Source organism: Mytilus trossulus, chromosome 1 (assembly GCF_036588685.1).
Source record: "Mytilus trossulus isolate FHL-02 chromosome 1, PNRI_Mtr1.1.1.hap1, whole genome shotgun sequence".
NCBI classification, from domain to species: domain Eukaryota; kingdom Metazoa; phylum Mollusca; class Bivalvia; order Mytilida; family Mytilidae; genus Mytilus; species Mytilus trossulus.
Genome location: NC_086373.1, coordinates 95788747 through 95815432, shown reverse-complemented (window position 1 = coordinate 95815432; position 26686 = coordinate 95788747). Strand labels below are relative to the sequence as shown.

Below are 26686 nucleotides of genomic sequence, written 5' to 3'. Positions count from 1 at the left end.
TTGTGGCGAGCTTTATTTTTTACGAAGATCTACAATCCGTATTATATTCCGGACCAAAACTAAAAAATAAACCAAACTTTGGCATAAATACCCAGTTCCCAAGAGAGATTGAAGAGAGAAGAAAAAAATTTATCCCCGTGATGAAAGAGGCAAAGAAAAAAGGAAAAAAAAGCATACATGATAAAAGATAAGCTGTTTATCGAAGGAAATATTTTTAAACCGGAAATTAAGAAACAATCACCTGGTGAACAAAAAACCGAATAGTCGACTTCCCTCTCAGGAACACCACCAACAGATAACAGGAAATCACAAAAACGAGCAAGACATGGGTCAGAACAAGAATAGGGGCACGAAGAAGGAGTAGCTGAAGAAAATGAAAAAAGATGTTATTGTGTGTCTATTAACAATAGTGTTTGTAAATTAAATATTCTTAGTTTAAATGTCTGTGGCATAAAGAAACGACTTCAATATCCTGAATTTATAGAATTAATTAATCGTTATGATATAATATGTCTTCAAGAAAGTAAAACTGACAATTGTGATGAAATTTTAGTACCTGGCTATATCAGTAAAATGAAAAACAGACACGATATGACATTTAGAAAATCTGGTGGACTTATGGTTCTTTATAAAGAAAAATTATGCGATCATATTAAGTTCCTCTCGAGTGATAGTAATTTTGTTATATGGTTTGAAATCTCATCATCATATACTAAACTTGATGCTGAAATAGCCATTGGGTCTGTTTATATTCCACCAGAAAACACTAAATATAGTTCACCCGACGCCTTTCGCGAAATCGAAACTGATATTCTAAAATTTTCAACTAAATACAAATATGTGTGCTTAAATGGCGATTTCAACAGTAGAACATCGACTGATGCTGATTTTATCCCAACTGATGGAAATGATATTTCTGATATTCTGAATTTACCGGAAATCACAGAAAACGACACCTACAAATTCGAAATCTACAACATACCGATAGCAAGAAATAATAAAGATAAAACAAAAAATAATTATGGGAAACTATTACTTGATTTATGCAAATTTACAAATATGTATATTATAAACGGCCGCATAGGAGAAAATATGACGGGGGAACGGACGAGCAAAAATGGTGCAGTTGTTGATTATTTCATAGGGTCGCTAGATTTTATTAACATTATCTCAAATTCGAAGGTTTTAGATTTTAGTTGTTTATATTCCGATATCCACAGCCCTATAGATATAGATGTCGACATAAATAAATGTACATGTGAATATGGATCTGTGCCGATAAACTCGATGAGCGGAGAGAAAATAAAAAAATGGGATATAAACAAGAAAGAAGATTTTATTATAAATTTAGACAGAGAAAAGATTTCTGAATTAGAAAGCTACCTTGAAGAAACCAAATCTTTTCCTGCTGATTCAAACATTATAAACAAAGCTGTAGAAACTATTACGAACATATTTGTTACTTCTGCGAAGAAAACGTTCGGAACCTCAAAAAACAAGTCAAAGAACGAAAATACCCCTCAGAGTAAAAGATCACAAGATGAAAAACCATGGTTTAACATAGATTGTAAAATTGCTAGGAAAAATGCGAGAAAATACAGAAGAAAATATAAATTTAACAAATCTATTGTAAACCAGGAAAATAAAAAACGCAGTGAAAGACAATACAAAAATACGATGAACAGAAACATAAAAAAGTAAAGGAAAAATGTGCGAAATGATATGAAAAATATGAAAACCACGAACTCAAAAGAATACTGGAAAATTCTAAATGGAGGCTCTAGAAAGAAAAAACCTAATATTTCAATTGAAAAACTTTATGATTTCTTCAAAAATTTAAATCAAGAAAACATAGAAGAAGAACAAGAGCTTAACTATGAAGAGATTGAAAGAAATGTCGAAAATAATTTATTAAATGAAATGATTACGCCCGAGGAAATAATAAATAATATAAAAAACTTGAAAAATAACAAGGCAAGCGGCGATGACCTGATTATAAACGAATTCTTAAAGCTACGTGTGCTTCAACAGAAATCATTAATATCTTTGTTAAGTTATTCAATCTAATATTTGATACAGGAATCATACCAGACAGTTGGTTATCTGGAAATATACACCCTTTATTCAAAAATAAAGGAAATCAACAAGACCCGCAAAACTATAGACCTATCACTATTCTTAGCTGTTTTGGAAAACTGTTTACGTCCATCCTAAATGAACGATTAACGAAATATTTCGACACCTTTTCAATAATACATAACAATCAAAGTGGCTTTAGGAAAAAATATTCAACAACAGATAACATATTTATATTACAAAGTCTATTCGACCTAGCTAGATCGCAAAAGAAAAAGTTATTCTGTGTTTTTATTGATTTTGCTAAGGCGTTCGACACAGTTTGGAGAAACAGCCTATGGTTTAAGATGGCATTGAATCACATTGATGGAAAAATGCATACAGTAATCCATTGTATGTACAACAATATAAAATCAAGAGTTATTTACAATAACCAAAAAATCTGATTTTATCCCATGTAACACTGGAGTTAGACAAGGAGAAAATCTTTCCCCTCTATTATTCTCTCTATATATCAATGACCTCACTGATTTTTTGCTATCTCATAATGTGAAAGGTTTGTCATCAATATCGAATTCCCTTGAAACTAGCCTCAATATCTATTTAAAGCTGTTCATTTTATTATATGCCGATGATACTGTTCTAATGTCAGAAACAAAGGAAGACCTTCAAATGCAATTAAATTGCTTCAGTGAATATTGTGATACTTGGAAACTTAAAGTAAATACATCTAAGACTAAAGTTTTAATTTTTTCTAAAGGAAGACAGCATAATAATATTAATTTCATTGATGAAGAAAATGAAATTGAAATAGTGAAAGAATTTAACTACCTTGGACTTTTGTTAACAAGATCCGGATCCTTCATTAAAGCAAAGAAAATACTATCAGAAAAAGCAACAAAAGCTATGTACAACGTTATCAAAAAAGGCAGGCAGTGTAATTTATCAATTGAATGCCAATTAGAGTTATTTGACAAACTGGTGAAACCAATTCTTCTATACGGATGTGAAGTATGGGGATTTGGAAAAAATGACATTATTGAACAAGTTCATCTCAAATTTTTAAAGCATTTACTACACCTCAAGAGATCTACCCCAAGCATGATTGTGTACGGTGAAACTGGACGATACCCATTGGAAATAAGCATTAAATGTCGAATGATAACATATTGGTGCAGGCTGCTTATAGATGAAAATAAGTTATCATCAATCTTATATAAATTTGTATATTCCCGATATCACACAAACAATGATGATATTTTATGGATAAAGAACATTAAAAATATATTGGACAATGCCGGATTTTCAAATTTATTTTATGTGCAAAATACAGACCTCACCAAATGGTTACCAAAAAGTATCAAACTTAGATTAATTGACCAGTTTAAACAAAGTTGGAATCCAGCTATCCAGAGCACATCAACATGCATTACTTATAGGCTCTTTAAGGAACATTTTGAATTTGAGAATTATTTCAACATCATAAATGACCGAGATATATATACACTTTGTAAATTCCGAACATCGAATCATTCACTGCCAATAGAAAAGGGGGGATGGTATAACATTGATAGAAGCGATAGAAAATGTTCAATATGTACGAAAAGTGATATCGGAGACGAATACCACTATATTTTTGTTTGCCCGGCTTTACAAGATGAAAGAAGAAGATTTATCCCAAATGAACTAATACCAAGACATAACACTATTGCATCAACAAACTGTTTAATTAAAAAAAACCAAAGACACTTAGAAATCTCAGCAATTTTATAAGATGTATTAATAGTAAGCTCACTCCTTCTTAACAACCATAATTTATATACCATACCTATACTTATAGGAAGTATTTCTTTATACAATTTTAACTATTACATTTGACTATCAAAATCTATATATATATTCTTTAATATGTTATCTCATCCGAAAAATTTTGAATTTTATGCATTTTAAATGCATAATTTTTTTTTTTTTTTTTTTTTTTTTTTTTTTTATGTATATTATTTTTCAACTTCTCTGTAACCTTTGTACTTGCATGGTTTTATGAGAATAAACTATCTACGATCTACTAGTATTTGACTTTGGACGTTCTTGGTTATATTAATCTCTGAGAGGCACTTCCGAAAAAAAATACACGCGGTCGTCTTTTAAAATAACCCTTAACGAATATAAACCTAAAAATATGATATGAAACACAGTTTAAATTTCGCATTTTAAGATATACACTCGGTCACAAACTTCTCAAAAAAAAGGCTGATGGGAACCTTGTTTTGCATATATGTTCATTGATAATTGTTTTTTAAAAGGGGGAGGAAGATAGATACAAACAAAATCGACATTCAAACTCACAAGTCGAAAACAAGCTGACAACGCCAAAGAAAAATATAAGACCAATAGATAAACCAGCATTGTTCAACATCTGGCATCAAACTTCCTGATCATGTTTAATTACTAACCTGTTGATAAATAAAACCAAATAGGTCACATTTGGTGAAAAGTGGGGTTTGTATTCATAGCAATTGGAACTTAACTCTTATCTTATATCGGATATTCCGTAAAACAACTCGTAATGGCGTCCAAAAAATTTACGATGTAATAATTTCGACCTCAACACTTGGAACTCTTGGGTTTATATTATAGCTTTCGTTTGAGCGCAACACTCAAACAAAGAAATTATTATAGGAAATACAAGACATTGAATATTGTATCCACTGGGTGAGACGTACTGGGTATGAAATTTACAACATTGAAATGGAAAAAGTTAAATAACAAAAATATTGAACTCCCAGGAAAATTCAGAACGAGATGTAGCGAATCAAATTTGATTTGCAAAATCACAAGATAAAAAACATTTAACTAATGGACAACATCTGTCATTTTCCGGACTTGGTACAGAATGTTGAAAATGTTGGATTGAAAACAGGTATTGTTGTAAGCTAAACCTCTCACTTGTATGACAACGATGTGTGAGCAAAACAAACAGATATAATAGGCAAACATATTTAAAAATAAGGGTACAGCAGTCATCATTGTGTAATAATCTTAATAAATTAAAAAAACAACAACAATTATATGAAAAAAGAAAAAAACACATTTAGACAAAGCACATTAGAAAAATTCACAAATTGGAAGCTAACGTCATCTGCTTTGTCATAAAGTTTTATTTTCAACGTACTCCCTGGTCAATTTCGAGATGAAACTAAAGATATGAGTTTTTTAACAAGTCGACAAGTAAAGTTTGACACATGGACATTTCCATTGTTTGTAGAAATTCAAGTCACTATGTTGTTAATCAAGAAATTTCATTTTGCAACATTTGGTTTTTTTCTAAACACTGTTTATCCCTACCTTAAACAAGATACGTGTATCGTAGATAGCCATATTTTTCTATGAAAGCAGGACCAACTATGTTACGTTGTCAAATAGTTTGGAATGACGAGTACTTGTAGAAAAATCAAAAGTTTTGAATTATTGCAAGGCAAGATGAAAAGAGATGAAAGTCTTATGATCTAAAAGTTGCAGTTTTGTAAAATCCACATATAATTCACACCGACTCCAGAAAAGATAGTATCACAAAAACTGTGAATCCCGGCTTTGATTCCTTATAAAATCGATCTTAATAACATACAAAGAGGTATCGGGATTATTTGTAAGGACAATTATTTAGATATCCAATACAACGAAGAAAGAATTAGCTCTGCATATTTTGTTGAAATTCAAAGGAATATACAAATAACCTGTGATCTTCCATGGTTTGAAAAGATGATTTTGAGAGGCCAATAAAAACAAAAATCAAACGTTATTGATTAACAGTACAGGTGACACACAGCTACCATATTCTTAACTCGATAAATGTATTTTCCGAGCATAATCAAGGGTAAATTTGATTTCAATCATAAGCTTAACTTCCCAATTGTATAAACATTTCTTATATTGGCAAAACTGGGTAAGCAGTCTGAACAGACACAATAATTGGTGATAATAATTGGTGATAATAATTGGTTTCAGCCACCAAAACTGAGTAACCGTACATAACAGCTAACTAAACTATTCAAACATACATACACATCTGGTGTAACTTAACTGATTTTTATGGTTACATATAGTTCTGATGTCGTTCTGTAACACCACTGTCTCTAGTAAGAGGGAGGGTTGTGATCCCGCTTACATGTTTAACGCCGCCCAATACTGTATGTATGAGCTTGTCCAAAGTCAGGAGCCTGTTATTTGGTTGTCATTGTTGCTGTTTTACATATTTTTTTCCGTTAAATTGTTTTTGACATTAATTTGGCCGTAAGTTTTCTCGTTTGAATTGTATAACATTTGTAATTTCGGGGCATTTTTATAGCTGAGTAGGCGGCATGGGTTTGGATCATTGTTGAGCCGTACGGTGTCTTATAGATGTTTATTTCTGTGTCATTTGTTCTCTTGTGTAGAGTCGTTTCAATTGGCAATCATACCCCCTCTTCTGTCTTATATATACAAATTAATTAAAAAAATTTACAACTTTAAAGGTGAAGATAGTAATTTAAACATTAACGTCAACAACATAAGTTTTATATAGTATATGTCTTTCTAGATTAGGCGAGTATCAAGAACGGAGAATTTCTGGATTGGGAGTTCGAAACTATGTATCTTACAGTGAACATGTATTGAATTAGCATGTCAGTTTGTTTTCTATGGAATATAATCTCTGCAACTCCTTATGTTTATTAGTTATTACTTTTTTAATTATCAAAATTTCTTTTGTTTCCATTTTTAAAACTACAATAGCTTCTTGTCCATATTTCATTTTTGCTATGTGAATATATAATAGTTTGTTCGTAATAGATCAAAGGTTTTAATATTGTTTTGGTTCATTTTAGAGACTCCTTAATAACAAATATTTCCTTGTTGAGTAGCGTTTCAGTTTAATACTTTATGTCAAAATATTTATATAAAGCAATAGTAGATGTGGTATGAATGACAACGAGACCAATTATTAATACTTCGAACAACTAATTTTGGTGAAGTCCAGAATATGCTTTCTAAGGTTTTACCCGAATCTATACAGAAAGTAATGTTTGCATTGTGCAGCTAGTTTGTTAAGAAACTAAGTGGTTCTTGATTTTTAATGAGTAGATAACTGAAGCGTCGAACTTATAGTAATGTCAATTTGCTTTTATACTTTGGAAATTAGAACTGTATCGTTAAAATTTCAGTGATGTTACTTATCTTCACAGCTACTTTTGCATAGGTACTATTTCTGTACTATAAAAATCTAGTACTGGAAATTTACTTTAAATATTTAGTACTATGTCTTTACTTTTATTTTACAGTACTTTATTTGTACTAAATATTTTGGTACAGAAATAATACAATGTTCCATGTTTTTGAAAATCACAATTTTAAGAGATTTAAAATAGAAAAACTTTCAAAATGCTGAAAATGTAACGGTAGTAAGCAAAAATATGTAGTACCTAAATTTCAAGTACAATTTAAGTACTGTCTAATACAGGTACCTAAATATTAAAATAATTTTACAGTAACAAAATAATACTGATTATTAAAAGTAGATTTCCAGTACTACAGATTTTTAGTACAGAAATAGAACCTATGGAAAAGTAGCTGTGTACACATGGTAACATGAAACAACTGATCTGTAACATACCACATAACGGTATGTCACACCTCTCGAATCTAGGGCTGCCAATTTCCGTATAACACCATGGGTATTCAAGGACATCAAAGGAAGGGTTACGACAAAAGTTTTCTTCTAATCCATGGTAACGTGGATGCGAAATATATTTCCATGGTTTGCATGAAAAATTACTTTTAGTAATATTTACTGTTCCGTTATAAGTCGTTTCATATCTCTTCAATATACAGTCTGTAGCTGGAAAAAAAACCAATTCTTTTATTAAAGAAGGAAAAATATATGTAAAATATTATTCAAATATTTGATTCGTCTCCAATGAGGTAGGTAAACTTTGAAATTGTTTTACACAAGCAACTCGAATTGAATAAAAAAAAATATTTGCATTTGTCTATAATTTACATGTCCAACGTTTAAATCGAAATCTAGTTGTTTTAAGAAAGTATATGTTTTTTAGGCGTACGATATCGAACAGGCGTTTATTATCTCATTATCATCAAACAGTTTTAAACCGATCTTGAACTTGTTTAATAAAATTAAAAAAGTGAAATTAATCATGCTATACGTTTAACCGTTGTTTCGATATCTTTTGTTGTTGTTATCAGGTTTGATTGATATGTGGACGTAGTATGCAAAATGCAAAATTTTAAATTGGAAACATTTAAAATGGTTAAGATAATTGAATGTGATCAGAAACGATAGTAGTTATCAAAGGTACCAGGAATCTAATGTAATACGCCAGTCGCGCGTTTTTTCTACACAAGACTCATCAGTGACGATCAGGTTATGATAGAAAGTCGTTGGATAAAAGTGAGTTCCCAGTCAAAAATTCCCTATCATTTCAACCAAAATCGATATTTTTCAAAAACTTATTATGAAGTAACTGTATGTTCGATTTTTATAAAATAGAAACCAAAAAGATGTAGAAATGTCTGAAGTTTTATTGTTTATTTGGTTATCATATTATTCATACTCATTTTAATTTTCCGACGAGATGAACACAAAGACAAATATTTCTTGAAAAGTTTGCTATTATTCTAACCAATTTAAAATCGTAAAAATTTGCATTTGTGTTTAACCCATCAGATGTTAAAAACGAAACTCACGAAATTTATAACCAAATAAACAATGAAACTTTAGACATTTCAACATCTCTTGGTATCTATATTATAAAAATCGCTCGTACGGTTACTTGGTCATATTTTTTTTTAAATATCGATTTACGTTGAAATGATAGGAAATATTTGGAGTGAAAACTCACTTTTGTCCTATGACTGTAGTTATAAAGCCAAATAAGTACAAAGTTGAAGAGCATTAAGGACCCAAAATTTCAAAAAAGTGGTGCCAAATACGGCAGAAAAATCCTTAGTTTTTTTTAGAAAAATTCAAAGATTTGTAACAGTAAAGGAGTAGGTCTGTTAAGGACCGATTTTGGCCTCAAATTTCAGGTTCATCTGACAAAAGATTTTGACCACTTTTTAAACACTTAAGTGACTATTTCATTTGATTCAATTAGTTTATGTGATAAATTTTAACTGATTTAGTCATTAAAAACGATCCGATTCAAGCTCAAATATGAAAAATCTACCAAATATGCCACAAATGTAATTTTTCAGTTCAGTTGGTTTTTGCCAAAAATGAAAGTGGCCGCTTTCGTGTTCATCCTCAACTTTTATATATGTTATGTCTTATTATTAAATACAACTTACATTTCAATATAAAAGATGAACACGAATGCGGCCACTTTCGTTTTACACGGAAACCATCTAAAATTTAACTAAAATGCTAGACTTGCGAAGATTTCAGTAATTTATCATGACTTAATGGTGCTAGAATGCGATATATGTGCATTGCTTTGTAAAAATACAGCCCATATTTATGTAGCAGAACCATTCTACTTTCCAATAAATAATTAAAAGTTTACATTTTAACCATTTTCTAAAACTGCTATATTTTGGGGTCAAAAAGTGGTCCTACTGGACGTACTCCTTTATAAAAATAACCATATAATTGATATTTATGTCAACACCGACGTGCTGACTACTGGGCTGGCCATACCCTCGGGGTAATGTGACACCCTGTGAACAAATCTTTGAAGGTGTATCCATAACTTTCATTTAGATCTATGTTTAAATTTAATCGGCTTCAGATAAAAATGAAAGAGTGCGCGTAACACAATTAGTTTTACCCACATATGGTTCAACACAGTTTTGTCTTTGTACATATTAACAGTTCAAGCACAATAATATGACAAAATAGACAGGAATCTTATCATGCTTAAATTACGATTGAAGGTCTTTAACGATACTTTCAACACTATTTGCTATTTTCGTGACTAACTTGTGCTATCCCTTGTTGTAATGGAGGTGTCAATTTTAAGAGAGACTAAAATCATCAAAAATGTAGAATTCACGAAAAGAACAGAAACTTTCAATTGTCCAAAAAAAAATTAGATCAAAAGATTGATTAATAGGATGTTAAAAATGTATTTGAAAACTACTTATAAACTATTTAGTTAAATTCGGAACACAGAATTTATTTCAAAACAGTCAGTAGCAATTTTATTATTTTTGTAATATGATTAACGCCAAATCGTGCAGTTAAAGCAATCCATGAAGATAAAGATAGCAGTCTTGAGTGCAAAGGTTTTTATTATAATACTTCGTAGTAAACACAGATAAATTGTAGGCGTAATACAATCGATGGCAAACAGTCTGTATCATCCAACCGTGATGATATCGATACCAGTCACGGTTGCAGAGGTTTTTAAAACCAAACCCCTAATATAAATCACGTCACGTAATCAATATCATGAGTCATAGTTACAAGACCTCTATCAAATTCATAACGTCATTTCACGTGAAAAAAATCTAAATAATTTGAACTTGGCATATGATGTACATGTATATAATAAAGAGTACACAACAAAGCCTTTTCAATATTACTCTATGAATGAACCCTCAACCAATATAATCCCTCAAGCAGAGCTCTTGGTATTATATTGGTGTCTCGGGTTGAAAAATATATAATCTGTTGTCTGTTTGTCTTTTTCATTTTAAGCCATGGCGTTGTCAGTTTATTTTCGATTTATGAGTTTGACTGTCCCTTTGGTATCTGTCGTCACTCTTTTATCTAAAAGGCTACTGTGCTACTTATTGATTAGACAAAATAATTCCCTAAAATTGTTTTTATTTTTTTGGTGAATTTTGACGATCTGTAAACAATGCCAAAAATAAAAATAAATTAATAAATTCGTTTAAACATACATTAAATACTTGAGATACACCGTGGTGTAATTAAGTGAAACAAAATAACTAAAAATGTAAAAATGTTCAATGATACTGCTATGAGTATGTGCTTACTGTAATTACAACTATCACCAGTCCAACCCTTCATACAGCCAGGAGTATAACAAACCCCAGTTATGTTGTCACATTCTCCATGCTGGCAATGACAAATTCTTTCACAGTTTTGTCCAAATCTGTTTGACAAACATTCTGGTTAGGTGAAAAAAAATGTGTATTTGGTAAACATTCTACATATTTGCATATATATATATATAACTCGTCTAAACATCAACCCAACAATGTTAGATCTGTAAATTTGCTTTCGCAAATTTTTGGTTCTTCCCTCGCCGGGATTCGAACCAATGCTACCGTGATATCGTGACACCAAATCGTCTGCACTGCAGCCGTCCCGCTAGACCACACGACCACCTTGGCTCTACGAAAATAGAGCTTTCGGTGGCCATGTGTTACCTTTCCTCGTCAGTTTTAATCTAGCGGCGTACTACAGTACATGATATATAAGACATGAAGATGTAATTGTTACAGATCAGCTAAATTATCTATAGTAAAGGATCCTACAAATTAATGTAAGATACAGTCACAGAAAATAATTATATTTATAAGTACGTCTGAGTCAGTGACAACTCAGATCGCCATCAATGATGGTGATACTTGGCTGTGTACTTGATGTTTAGACGAGTTGTATATACATTATGTACACAGCCATGTATCACCATCATTGATGGCGATCCAATGGATACATCTGTTGTAGAGTTGTCACTGACTCAGACGTACTTATATATAGGATCCTTTAGCTGATTATTAGCTGATCTGTAACAATAACATCTTCATGCCTTATACATCATGTACTGTAGTACGCCGCTAGATTAAAACTGACGTGGAAAGGTAACACATGCCCACCGAAAGCTCTTTTATGAGATCCCAGGTGGTCGTGTGGTCTTGCGGGACGGCTGCAGTGCAGGCGATTTGGTGTCACGATATCACAGTAGCATGGGTTCGAATCCCGGCGAGGGAAGAACCCAAAATTTGCTGATGTTCAGTGGTAACTGTTTGATGATGTGGTTCATAAGTGTTTATCGCTTTTTATATAGATTTTCATTTACCTGTGTACATTATTTTTTTTGTGGCATTTAAATGTAGTTATGACTTTGTTCTGCTTTTTCTGAAATTGTTTAAGATATCACTCCGTATTTTATTGATTTTGTATTTACATTATGACATAGATCATATTAAGTATGCGTTAAAATATCTTTGATTGAGTTAAGCCATTTCAATTTCAATTTTATAGTGTGTCTCTCTATGTTGTGATGTTTCCTTATAGTTTCGGGTAAGAGTGAAGGTTGGTACATTTAACCCAATGCATTGAATTTCAACTGTTCTATGTGAGGAACCATGATGTTTAGTGTTTCAGTGGTTATCGGTTTTGATTTGGTTCATAAGTCTTTTTAGTTTTATTTCTCGTTTTCTGTACAGACTAGACCGTTGTTTTCCCCGTTTGAATAGTTTTACACTAGTCAATTTTGAGGCCCTTTAAAGCTTGCTTTTCGGGATGAGCAAAGACTGTGTGTTGAAGACAGTACTTTGATCTATAATGGTTTACTCTGACAAATTATGATTTGGATAGAGAATTGTCTCATCGGCACTCATATCTCATCTTCCTAAATCTATGAACCGTTGGTTTTCATGTTTAAAAGGTTTTACACAAGCCGTTTTTGGAGTCCTTTATGGCTTGCTGTTCGGTGTTGAAGGCCGTTAATTAACCTATAATGATATATGTTTACGCAAATTGTGGACTTGGATGGAGAGTTGTCTCATTGGCACTCATACAATTTTTTTTTATATCCATTTAGGAAGGGAAATTTTGTTTGTTTGTTTCTTAAATAAACGAACGCAAAACAAACTGTCAAAATAGGCTAAATGTGAGTACCTTCACAGTTGTTGAATAAAAAATATTATCAGTTATATTAGACTCCAAAAATCAGTAGCATAACCCTATGTGACACAGGTATTGCTTTAAGCTCCCTCTTCCTTCTCCCTAAATAAATACAAATAGTTATATTCTTTATTTAGTTTGTTTGTTCAACGTAAGACCGATGGTGTTTTTCTAATGGTCAGTCTCTTCAAATGACGTTAGCAAAATCCATGTGTCACCATTATCAACAACCTCACATTAACTTTACCTCAGGTTCACAATAAGAACTCGGGGTGATTAACCCGGATTCGCCCTACATTACCGAATTTAAATCGGGTTCGCCCTAGTTAATTCCCGCGTCACACTGTCCCGATTCTTATATACGATGGACACCCGAATGCGAAAATTGTAAGTTCGTACGACGTTGTTCCCGATCTCGTTAAAATACCAAAAAGTGACCGAAGCAAGTTCGATGAATAACGAAGTCTATACGATGGTACCAAAATTAAATACGATAGCAAAAGATGGACACACGAAGGTTAACCGAAGACGGGTATTTAAGCTTCATATCTCAGCAGAAGCCTACACGATGGATCACGAAGGCTACATGATGGATTACGATGATGGCGCGATGGCAATACGATGTCCAAAAGACGTCGTGTACAGCTTTCGATGCATTTAAATTATATGCAAGTTTTTACTATCCCCTCGCCTACTGCATGTAAATTGCGTGTAGATAAAATTGTTATGGACACTCTAGAACCAAAATGCTCAAAACTTTGTATGGTGTTACTCGTTAAGAATATCTTAAGCGATATTGACTTTAAAGTTCAAAGGTCAAGGTCACAGTGGCAATTGTAATACAAGGCAATGTGAACACTATAAAACCAATATGCTCCAAAAGATTTTAACCACATTTGGTATATTGTTCCTCCTTGTAATGATCTGACATTTTTTACGTTCACGGCCAAAGTTCAAGGTCATGCAGATGGACTTGTTTTTTTCTCCTTGAAATAGCATAATACACAGGAAATTGGTTGTTCATTTTTTACCTGCTGGTTCTAAAGACAATATTAAAGGTATTTCCAGTTACTGAATGTTTTGGTTGATTTCTAAAAGAAATAGTTTATGTATCAAATATGTATATTCAATTTACCATTTTCTTCATGTGTCATATACAAATATAGTGTCCATATTTGTCCCCAATATGTTACATACGAGGGGATGCCACGCTCGGCATTGCAATGTTTGAATTGTAAAATGTGTGCACATGTCTGAATAATCACCCATAATTATGCCCATGTTTACTGATCTATCTTAAAGGTAAGGTAACAGAAGGAAGGATGTGGGGAAAGTAACAAACAGAAAACAAAATGGTTATGGAGTAAACACTCGTGTCTACAACAACTCAGACAATACGTAAAAAATCAGAATAATGAAGAAAAAGTTGGTTTCCCTGTATACGTGTACCAGCAGTGTTGGTGTACGAGGCGCGTTTATGATTTTCATTATGTTACTTGATATGAAAAATTGACAAAAAAATAATATTTTACTTGTAAAAGTAAAGCCTAAGACTGTAATAGCTACTCTTCTTGTTCTATTTGAATTAAAAGTAATAACGCTGTCGCCTTTCTTGTTCTCATAATTTCATATGATATGAACTCCATGTTTTGTGAACATCTTTCTTAACTGTGATTTTTTGTGATAGTAGCCAAATTGAAGATGAAAAACACTTTCTTTTTAATTGTTGTTTTTACTCTGATATCAAACATGAATTATATGCCAAAGCCTGTCTTTTAAATGTTGATTTTGAGAATTTATGTGATGTTGAAAAACTTCGTTATCTTATGTGTAATGAGAATATGGTTCCTCTTTTAGCTAGTTCCCTTTATCATATGTTTTATCGACGAAAACATGTCATCTAGAAATTATATATGTTTTGTTATTTTTTAATTTTTTGTTAATTTACGAAATACATTTTAAATGTATCAAAGCTGTCCTTTTATGTTTGTTTTAATGATAGTGTCTCATAAGTCGTTTTCGGCTGGCATCCTTTTACATAAATGTTGGGTTCTTATGACTTTATGTGTATATATCTATAATACTAAAATTACGAGGTCCAATTTATCAGCCGGCATCACGTTAAAACGATGAATCAAAGAATTCAACTTTATTTATAACTAATAAAGTACAATGGTGTAGATTCAAAATTACACCACTCCAGACCCTTTTGTTTTCCAGATAATTAATATTGCCAATAATTAACAAGTTCCGGGTCGAATCCGATACCGATACCAATTTAGTATATTCACCTGTTACTTTAACCTTATATGTACGTTCCGCATCTGACAGGCACACCACCAAATGGTGTATTTGATTTTGCTTTAAACACGGGTCATAATCGCAGGGTCGACACAAAAAAAATCAATCATTGTCAAATTGTTCCCTATTGTAGTTGTTTAATTAGTAAGACTTTCTAAGATAACAATACGAATACTTAACATTTGGACTTAACTTGAAATAAGGCGTATAGGTACAGTTTTCAATTTGTTAGCGGGCATGTTGTAAAACAGCGAATCAAAGAATTGAACTTTATTGGACAATGCTGTTGATTAAAAATACTCAATTCAAGGACCTGAATATTACCAATAATTGAAGACTTCTAGGTCGACGGGTTTAAACAGAAGGATTTGAAAGCAGAGAAACTGTATCTTATAATCGGCACGACTTTTATCAGCTTACGCATAGTTATATACTTTAATTCAGTCACGGACCCGCGATATCACGGGTGTGTTCTAGTATATATTGATATTGTAATGGATGGTGACACTTTAATAAAATAAATCTTATCTTATCTTACTGTCGCACTAAACTGACCAGTGCATATCGCGTTTGGCACTTTAAATGTATTTTAGCGCGAAAATTAACTTACATTTAGCTGATTTTTTTGCCGTCGTAGTTCCATCTTGTCGCCTTCGTACTTTTATTCGATTGCAACCCGACGAGATAACGAGGTCTTCACGAAGTCGTGCTGGCATCGTAAGACCTTCGGGTAGCGTCGTGAGTCATTCTTGTATACATCGTAATGTCAAAACTACCCGATAGAAACACGAATGCAATACGATGTTCAGAGATGCATTCCCGGTAACATTACGATGGTGAGGATGGTGATACGAACCCAATACGAACCTTTAACATCGGACGCCCCTTCGGGGATTTTTTAACATGTTAAAAAATTTAGAACCCTTCCCGAAGGCTAGAAAAAGTGGCCGATGAGTCTACGATGGTGGAAGATTGCACTACGAATAGCCCGATCTGGATACGATCATTCCCGATTTTGAAAATTTCCATAATCGTGTTGCCATCGGTGTAAAAATAGGGACAGGGTGACGCGGGCATAAAGACATTTTAACTTCCATAATTTAACACGGATCAAACAATTCGGGGCAAACCTGGTTTAAAATGGCATAGGAATATCGGTGTATTAGTTTCGCATTAATTTGGAAACAATGCCTTAGTAACCAAAATAAAAAATAATATCTGGTTTTTTTTCTAAAATCCCCCGGTAATTTCACGTGTGAGGTGGGATATGACTAGACATACATGTATTATCAATGTATTAAGCGTTTCATTATCAGTGATGTATTTATTATACCAGTAACACAAATGAATCGTACCGTTGCAACTTTCACCTGCCCAGCCTTCAGTGCACTTTCCTTTATTACAATGCCCAGTTACCACATCACATCCAGGTACGTTACAATGACAAATTTGTTCACATTTTTCGCCAAATCTACTTAAAATACACACTGGAAAAAAACATTTTAAAACTAAATTCACATAGATTTTCATTTTTGTTTAATCAAAGCAGACAAATTACACACGATTCCATATTGCTAAATTATATCAATGGTGTTGTTTATATTTAATAAATTTAGGTACGATGAGTATACACGGGAATTTTATCCTTTCTAATACCGACAAATTCTGTTGAAACACCAACTTTATAACATGATATTCATTTAAAGTTATCATTTGCACTAGTTTTGCATTTGGTTGCCCCTGAGTATCTTTGTATTTCTTTTAAATCTTTCAGAATATTTCACTTATTCGATGAATTTGTTTGAGTAAATATATATACATTATGATTAGCAAAACATTAGCGTTACCACTGCAACTTTGTCCAGTCCATTTATCTTCACAACCAGCACTGCTACAATGTCCAGTTACATCATTACAGTCTAGTTCCTTGCAGTGACAAAACTGCTTACATTTGTTACCAAATCTACCAGGTTTACAAACTGAAAACAATTTTTTTCAAATTGATATCATAAATAGTTATCAAAGGTACAAGGATTATAATTTATTACGCCAGACGCGCGTTTCGTCTACATAAGACTCATCAGTGACGCTCAGATCAAAACAGTTAAAAAGCAAAACAAATACAAAGTTGAAGAGCATTGAGGACCTAAAAATCTAAAACGTTGTGCCAAATACGGCTTGGGTTATCTACTCTTTGGGGTAAGAAAATACTTAGTTTTTCGAAAAATTCTATGTTTTTTGAAAAAAATTACATGTTTAATTATATATATTTTTTACACCAAATTATTCGTTTTATACTTTTGAACACATCTGAAAAAAAATAAAAAGTGATTTTTCTTTCTTATTTCTACAATCTCAATATAATAATCCGGTATACGAATTTGATTTTTTTTAAAAGTTTTTATGTCTTATAACGTGTTATTTAACGTATACATAAATTGATTTTTTTTTTCTAAAACATATATTATTTCCGTATCTCGTCTTATTGCGTGGCTGTTTCCCCCTAGACATAGACACGTAACTGCTACAAAAACAAACGACAGCATACATGGAAACGGACTAATTGATAAAAAAAACTACCATATTCCTGACTTTGTACAGGATATTTTAAGAAAACATGGCGAACCACCTGGTTTTATAGCTAACCAAAACTGCCGCTTATATGGCGTAACACCAATGTATTAAATATGTTTTAAGAAAATAAAAATAAAAAATGGTGTCACCGAATTGTTTTCTCACTTTAAGTGAAAATTAAAAGATTTCCTATCAGTCCAGTGAATTTATTTTTACTAAAAGAGTTATCTCCCCTTAAATGGCTTAGTTGAAAAAGACTAAATCACAAATGTTTGTTATTTGTGTTAATATTTTGATATATGCAATACATCAGCAAGTTTGCTTCATATAATACCCAGTCTAACCAATAAATTGCATATCTGTCAACAAAGAGGTAGGGTCAATTTGCCCGGGATTTTTTTTCACAGAAGGGCCAATTTCAAAAAGTGCCGACAGAATAAAATTTCCAATAAAAACAAAAAATAAAAATGCTTTTTGATCAATATATCGATTTACATATATTATGATATGTGTGATCAATAGTTAATTTAACCCTAAAAAAGGAAGAAAGTCCAATATGCGGATTTTCGGGTGTTTTTAGGTAAGAAAAACAGGGAATCCCCACAGAAGGACATTTCAAACCAAAAAAAAGTTATACTTTTTAAGACTTGTTATTTTTACTACTTTTTCCCTTAAAAATGAAATTGGTTTAGTGTGTCCTTATAACACAAAAACAACTTTTTAAAGAAAAAATTGTAACATCGATAAATATTGTACTGATATAGCTTCTTAATAACTTACAAATATATAAATATGGCCGTAGCTCCATCCGTAAAGCACAGAACTAATCATTTTACATGTATCAAAGAAAAAATAATGTATCGTTTATTGTGTGCATTCTTATAACTGTCCATACTTTTGACGTACTTTCTATTCACATGTTTACATTTATTACGTATATTTAAGGAACAACTGCCGTTGAACTGAACATAACCAATAACACGAGAATTAATTCTATAGCAATGAATTCTAAATGTTGCGGGTGTAATATACAAATAACTTCAAATGAGGTCATTGTATACAAGTTTTAAAACAACACAGACATTTTTTCGAAACCTTTTAAGAAGATGGTATTATATGTAACAAATGCAGTCAACAACAATGTTGTCGCCAATTCACAAACTGTATAGATACACTAGTACTGCAATTTTTACCCCCGTCCCTACACCGGTACCCAAGGCATCAGAAAATAAAACAACACAACAGAACAAATCAGTTACACTACAAATAGTAATTGTAGGTAAATCATCAAGAAGCTGTTGCATCTGTATCACAACGAAGGGTCGATTTGTTAAAATGACAGAAACGCCAATATAACATTGACCTGTGACCAACTGATGTAAGATGTTCTCCGGTCAAAATATATGCATATTTTATCTCATCTAATCTTATAGACGATCAAACATTAAAAGACCAGGACAAATACAGATATGCATAAATGTATATTCAGAATGAGAAAATCACGATTTGAATTTGTTCGATATTATTTGGCTCCTTGACAAGTTACGTAGTATGCCACATTGCTTTAAGGATGTTAGTAATAAAATAAAATCAATATTAAAAAAAACAATAGTCTTGGCCTTGTTTTTGTAGGAATACCTGTTCAAGGTATGAAAATAAATAATGTGACGTATTTTCTTGTACTATGATTAGCATCTATCGGGCTATTTAAAACATGATTTACCTATCTTATCGAATGAAACAAATCTACGGCAAATTGGCCCTCTCTCTTTGTAGATTTGAGCAAATAGCTAGACTGGATGAGAACTGGGATAGTACAATCCAAGATGGCGGTATACAATGAATCTACATTAAACATGTTATATATTGTAAATATTGCACACTTGAACACATTTGCATGTAAAACAAAAAAAAATCCAAAAAATTCCAACGATTTTTTAGAGTAAATACAATATACGACTCTTTCATCTTGCAATAGTATTAACACATTTGACTTTTCTACACTTTACACAAGTTTTCCCAATTGCAAATTTAAAGAGCTGGTATTGCTTTGATTCATAAAAAAGAATGGCCAACGTAGATACAAGTATCTTGTTTTATGGAGGAATAAATCCTACATTGTAAAGAGTAACTCTGATGCAAACAAAACAATTTCTCCGAAACTGACATTATCAAGATGTTTGATTTCTTGATTGACAACATATTTGTTACGTTTGGAGGACGTGTATTTCATCAGACTGTCGGCATTGCAATTGGATCCAATTGTGTCTTTCTTCTTACCGACTTGTCCCTTTATTATTATGAGGCTGACTTCGTACAATAAAATCTTAGAAAAAAAATAAGGAGTTAGCAATATCCATCAACTTTACTTTCCGCTGTTTAGATTATGTTCTCTCACTAAAATTTTGTGACCATTTTAAACGCATCTATATCACCAAACATCAAATACAGTTAAGTCTACACCATATCTTGACCTACAGCTATACATTGACAATGAGGGTCGGTTGAAAACAAAACTTTACGATAAAAGAGATGATTTTAGCTTCCAATTTGTAAACTTTCCATTTCTATGTAGTAACATTCCAGCAGCGCCTGCATGCGGAGTATATATCTCCCAATTGATACCATACTACCATGCTTGTAATTCCTATCATGATTTTCTTGATAGAAGGTTGCTGCTCAAACAGAAGCCTTTAAACGAAGAGTTTAAAATGGTTTGAAATTATTCCTTTGTATTTGCGAACGCCATCACGAGTTGGTTTCACATATGATACCTGATTCCCTTCCCTTTTCTCGAATATGACCTACTGAGTTAGACTGTTTACCGGGTTTGTAAAACCATGTTTAATATAACAAGTGCCAAATCTGGAGCAGGATCTGCTTAACCCTCCAGAACACTGGAGATCACCCGAAGATTTTGGTGGGATTTGTGTTGACTAGTCATTAGTTTCTTATGTGCATTTTAATTATGTAATTTTATTTGTCTGTCTGTCTTTTTTTCGGTTTAGCCATATCATTGTCAGTTTATTTTAAATCTATGAGTGTGACAGTCCCTTTGGTACCTTTCGCCTCTCTTTTTAAGGGGTTCTTAAAAGATGATATCATCTCTTTACAAACACTTGGCTTATATCGAAAGTTTAAGTCAGGAAACAAAAAGGCATGTGGTTATACATAAAATGATTTTTGATTTAATTCGAATACAAAAAGAAGGTTCTTCAAATTTGCAATAGTTTTCTATCACTAAAACTACCCTTTTAACAAAAAGGTGGTTCAGGGGTATACCGTCATCTTGAATTGTTCAGTAAATAATAAATAATAATAAAAAGACAGAATATAAGTCGGGGAACGAAAAAGTTGAAATCTAATTGAAAGTTAAAGTGCCCTTGAACTCTCTGATCATACACGAGTGATTCTATTTATAAAAGTGTCCGTGTAACAACTAAAAAGAGTCCGTATAACACCCGTTAGTGTACTGTTTTTCTATAGCTCTGTGGGGGGCAAAGTCGTACAAAAACATTTTCGTAAATGTTTCACGATGTACAACTTTCGGGAGAGAGGTTAAGCCCGTAGTTAATCACTGGAAAGTGTTGCCATAGCAAGAAAGAATATAATTATAAATATAATTATTTTCTGTGACAGTATCTTACATTAATTTGTAGGATCCTTTACTTTAGATAATTTAGTTGATCTGTAACAATAACATCTCCATGCCTTATATAGCATGTACTGTAGTACGAAGCTAGATTGAAACTGACGAGGAAAGGTAACACACGGCCACCGAAAGCTTTGTTTTAGTGAAGTCCAGGTGGTCGTGTGTTCTAGCGGGACGGCTGCAGTGCAATATTTGGCACAACGTTTTGGAATTTTGGGTCCTCAATGCTCTTCAACTTTGTATTTCTTTGGCTTTCCAACTATTTTGGTATGAGCGTCACTGATGAGTCTTGTGTAGACGAAACGCGCGTCTGGTATATTAAATTATAATCCTGGTACCTTTGATATTTATTCTAGCAGTTAACTGACATGCCAGCTCCAGACTATAATCAAACTGATTGAAAGATTATATCTTCGTTAGGGGTTTAGTATAATACCATCATAACATATATGAGTTTGCATTCCGAGAAAAATATTCCAATGAACTGACAATCATCAGATGTAATTCCTTTACAACGGAAAACTAAGACTATTTGATTCAGGGACATGCAGTGCGATATCTTGAAATGACAAAACATTGTGGTTCCGTCGTCGGCCTAAGCTGGTTCTCGACTGACTACTACACTATGTTCATAGACACCCGCTGTGACCCGATCTATTGTAGAATCCGATTAGTCGACCAATCAAATTGCGTGTTTTATATATGTAGCAATTTACATTGTAAAAATGAAGTTTTATTTAATGTTACAATCCATAAAATGTTATCGCAAATCAGAAAGAATATTCTTGTTTCCTTTCCAGTAATTTAATGGAACATTTTTTCTTAGGTTAAAATGTCTTATCGAAACCACAGCCTTCAGTTCAAAAGTTTCCATTGTGTATGACTTCACGTTTATGTGCCAAAATCATTCATAAAAGTTGGGCGGAATTTTATTTTCATATCAAATGATATCATTTTGGATATTTTTTCTCTATGTAATGCAATTTCACGAGAAATTATATGTTCTATCCACGTCAAAATTTTAGGTAAAGCTATTTGTATAACCCAGGCAGCAGATTTTTGAAATTTTTTACTATGATTCATAACCAAAGAGTGTCCGTTACCACGGCAACCACTCTTACTCACATTTATTGCATGAACCCCCTGAGGGGTTCATGCTTATATATTGGTGAGTTTTGGATGTGTCTATGGGCCACTCGATATCTCTCGGCCGGAAGTCAGAAGAAATTTATCGGAACGTCTCGAAAGTTTTCGGTCATTTATACAGGTCTTCACAGGTCGGTCTCAAGTCTTTGATATGGTCCATTGATAGCCCTTGACGGTGCAATTATATTTGTTTTAAAACGACTACTGTAAACTGTGTTTCTAGGTCAACTATAACGTGATAGTGTCTGTTGTCTCGTATCATGTAAACTAATTATGTTTGAAGATTGAAACAATAGATACTGTGTATTTCATCATAAACTTACGAGAGAGAACATTCTGGTTAAAATATTAATATTAGATCGGAAAACAGAAAGATAATATTCTTATCAAATTTATTTAATTCAATCCGAATCAAAGAAGTAAATATAAAATATATACTATATTTATGTTTCTAAAGAAACTAACAATGATTGAAATCAGAATGTTTTCAGAGTTGCAATTAAGAAATATGTATCTTATATGACAAACAAAGAATCAAAATTTTCTCTGACAGTCAAAGCGCAGTGGGATTACTTACACTAAACTGGGCCCCAAACAGCTACATCTCCGTAATAAGAGAAATAAAAGAAAATATTGAACATCTTAGGCAAAAAGGACTCAATGTAATTGTATCATGGACACCAGGACATGTCAACATAGCTGGTAATGATGAGGCCGACATCCTTGCAAAAACAGCGGCAGAGGAAGCAAAAGAATTACCACCGGAAAATAACGTCATAACACTACAGGACGTCAAACAAGCAGCGTACAAAAGTACAGGAAATAAATGGCAGAGAAGATGGGAAATATCTGAGAGAGGCAGGGACCTTTATGAAAAAATACCAACTACAAAACACTCAATTATGTTTGATTTCCCAACTAAAAGACACTTCAGTATATTCGCCCAACTAAGAACTGGCTACACAGAACGCAACTACTACAAGAACCGAGTAGGCCAAACCAACGCCATAGAGTCATGCAATTGTGGAGCACCTGAAACGCCTCAACATTTCCTTCTTGAGTGTCCCGGCTATGAAAACGAACGAGAAGATATGCTACACCAAATATCTAAAGAGGTCGGGATCAGAAACTTGAATTTAGCTACTATAATAACGAGACTGGACGGCGAGAACACAGAAGAAACAAAAGCCAAATTACAAACAGTGGCGCATTACATTGACAGAACGGGCAGATTTAATACTGCTGTTCCTCAATCCCAATCTTAACCAGCGCATACCAAATTTAAAGCACAGAGAAGAAAATACGTCGAGGAAAACGCACCAGAGAGGAACCGCACATTAACACTTCGTGCCAACAGGACTTAAGATTGAGGATTGAGGATGTTGCATCGCCCTTACAATTCACTAATACATAACCATTTTTATGCAAACATGCAACGTGAATGTGATTGGATATCAAATAATACAAAAATAATGCATGAACCGTTGAAGAAGAAATTATTTCATCAAATAGATGCGATTTTCACTTTCGACACGAATAGGTCGAGTTGACATTTCTGACATCGGAGATAGTATTGAGATAAATGGGATAAAACGGACCGTCATAAAGGTCTAGAGAAGCACATCAGTAGAACATTAACATTAATAAAAGAGGGACGAAAGATACCAAAGGGACAGTCAAACTCGTAAATCTAAAACAAACTGACAACGCCATGGCTAAAAATGAAAAAGACAAACAGAAAAACAATAGTACACATGACACAACATAGAAAACTAAAGAATAAACAACACGAACCCCACCAAAAACTAGGGGTGATCTCAGGTGCTCCGGAAGGGTAAGCAGATCCTGTTCCACATGCGGCACCCGTCGTGTTGCTTATGTGATTACAAATCCGGTAAATAGTCTAATTCGGTAGGTCAAATTCATGAAAGGGAAGGGGATTGTAGTTACGACGTAAGGAACATATCCGATATCATTTGTGAAACGGTTATTCCATAACGGTCAACCAACTCGTGATGGCGTCCGTAAAATTTACGAAGGGATGATTTCAACTTCACCATTTGGAACTCTTGGTTTAATAGCTTCCTTGTGAGCAGTAACCCTCTATCAAGAAAATCATGATAGGAAATGCAAGCACGGGAATATGGGAGATATATACCCCGTATGCAGGTGCTGCTGGAATGTTGCTACTTAGAAATGGAAAGTTCACAATTGGAAAGCTGAAATCATCTCTTTTGTCGTAAAGTTTTGTCTTCAACCGACCCTCATTGTCAATTTCTAGATGTAAGTCAAGATATGAAGCCGACTTAACTGTATCTGTAGTATCCTTTATCTCCAATTCGATGGGATAGATGCGATCCACATAGTCACCAAATTTTGAATTGTTTAGTGAAAGAACGTCATCTATATAGCGGAAAGTAGAGTTAAAGGATATTGCTAACTTCTTATCTTTCTTCCTAAGAAGTTCCTGCATGAAGTCAGCCTCATAATAATAAAGAAACAAGTCAGCAAGTAGAGGGGCACAGTTTGTTCCCATTGGGATGCCGACAGTCTGTTGAAAAACACGTCCTCCGAACGTAACAAATGTGTTGTCAATCAAGAAATCAAGCATCTTGATAATATCGGTTTCAGAGAATTTTTTGTTTGAATCAGAATGATTCTTTACAAAGTATGATTTATCCCTCCCTAAGACAAGATACTTGTATCTACGTTGGCCATTCTTTTTTATGAAGCAAAGTAATACCAACTCTTTTAATTTGCAAAATTTCTCTAATTGATAAACTATATAACTGAAATTCCACAAAAATAACGGAAAATAATTTTGTTGCTGCCGATGATGCTGCTTAAATTGGCGCTAAATAATATTCTTACTCCTATTGCTTTACGTAAAAAAAATATGTATAGAATTGAATTTCGACTACAGTTCAGCATAAAAAAACGTGAATATGCAAAAGCCTGGTAATATGTTAATGATAAAGTGTGTATAAATTTTCGTGAACGAAGTTACCCGTATACTTCACCAAGAATTACATTTGAGCGCAAAGTTCTGTATGTGTGATTTGGTTGGTTTATGTAACATTAGACTGGGATCCTGGCTAATCTTGACCTTACGACGCGCAGCTAGATTGGGCCGGATCCCAGGCTAATGTAACATCGTAGAACTCAGGGTAACGGATTTTTTTGCGTTGCTATTAGATCATTGAGGCCATCTTTTTTTATTGCGGGTTCCACATATTTAAATCGGAATTATAGAAAAAAAGAGAATTTTGTGAGCAGAATCAAAACAGAAATGATGAACATTGCAACATTTCCAGCAAAATATAAATAGGATGGAGGATCTGTGTATTCACATTATTTGTAAAACTATCCTTATTCCTGTGAAGCGTGTGCTTTACATCGAGGCTTATTATGCTAATCATCGACGCCACAGTACTTCAACCAATCAGACAATGTTTATTTGGGGCATTCAATTTATTTTAAATTGAATTTTTCTATAAACTAAGGATTTTATTACCCCAGGAGTAGATTACCTTAGCCGTATTTGGCACAATTTTTTTGAATTTTGGATCCTCAATGCTCTTCAACTTTGTATTTGTTTGGCTTTTTAACTATTTTGATCTGAGCGTCACTGATGAGTCTTATGTAGACGAAACGCGTGTCTGGCGTATAAAATTATAATCCTGGTACTTTTGATAATTATTTACACCACTGGGTCGATGCCACTGCTGGTGGACGTTTCGTCCCCGAGGGTATCACCAGCCCAGTAGTCAGCATTTCGGTGTTGACATGAATATCAATTATATGGTCATTTTTATAAATTTTCTGTTTACAATACTTTGAATTTTTCTAAAAACTAAGGATTTTCTTACCCCAGGAGTAGATTACCTTAGCCGTATTTGGCACAATTTTTTTGAATTTTGGATCCTCAATGCTCTTCAACTTTGTATTTGTTTGGCTTTTTAACTATTTTGATCTGAGCGTCACTGATGAGTCTTATGTAGACGAAACGCGTGTCTGGCGTATAAAATTATAATCCTGGTACTTTTGATAATTATTAACTCAGA

At 33.0% G+C, this 26686-nt stretch overlaps 1 protein-coding gene across 1 annotated transcript; it reads left to right on the top strand.

The window, feature by feature from the left end:
• The first annotated feature begins 16654 nt into the window (after positions 1-16654).
• Positions 16655-23887, top strand: LOC134704997 (uncharacterized). The gene is made up of 2 exons (XM_063563774.1): positions 16655-16680; positions 23269-23887. Exons 1-2 carry the CDS (start codon positions 16655-16657, stop codon positions 23885-23887), a joined length of 645 nt encoding a protein of 214 aa, XP_063419844.1.
• The last annotated feature ends 2799 nt before the right edge of the window (positions 23888-26686 follow it).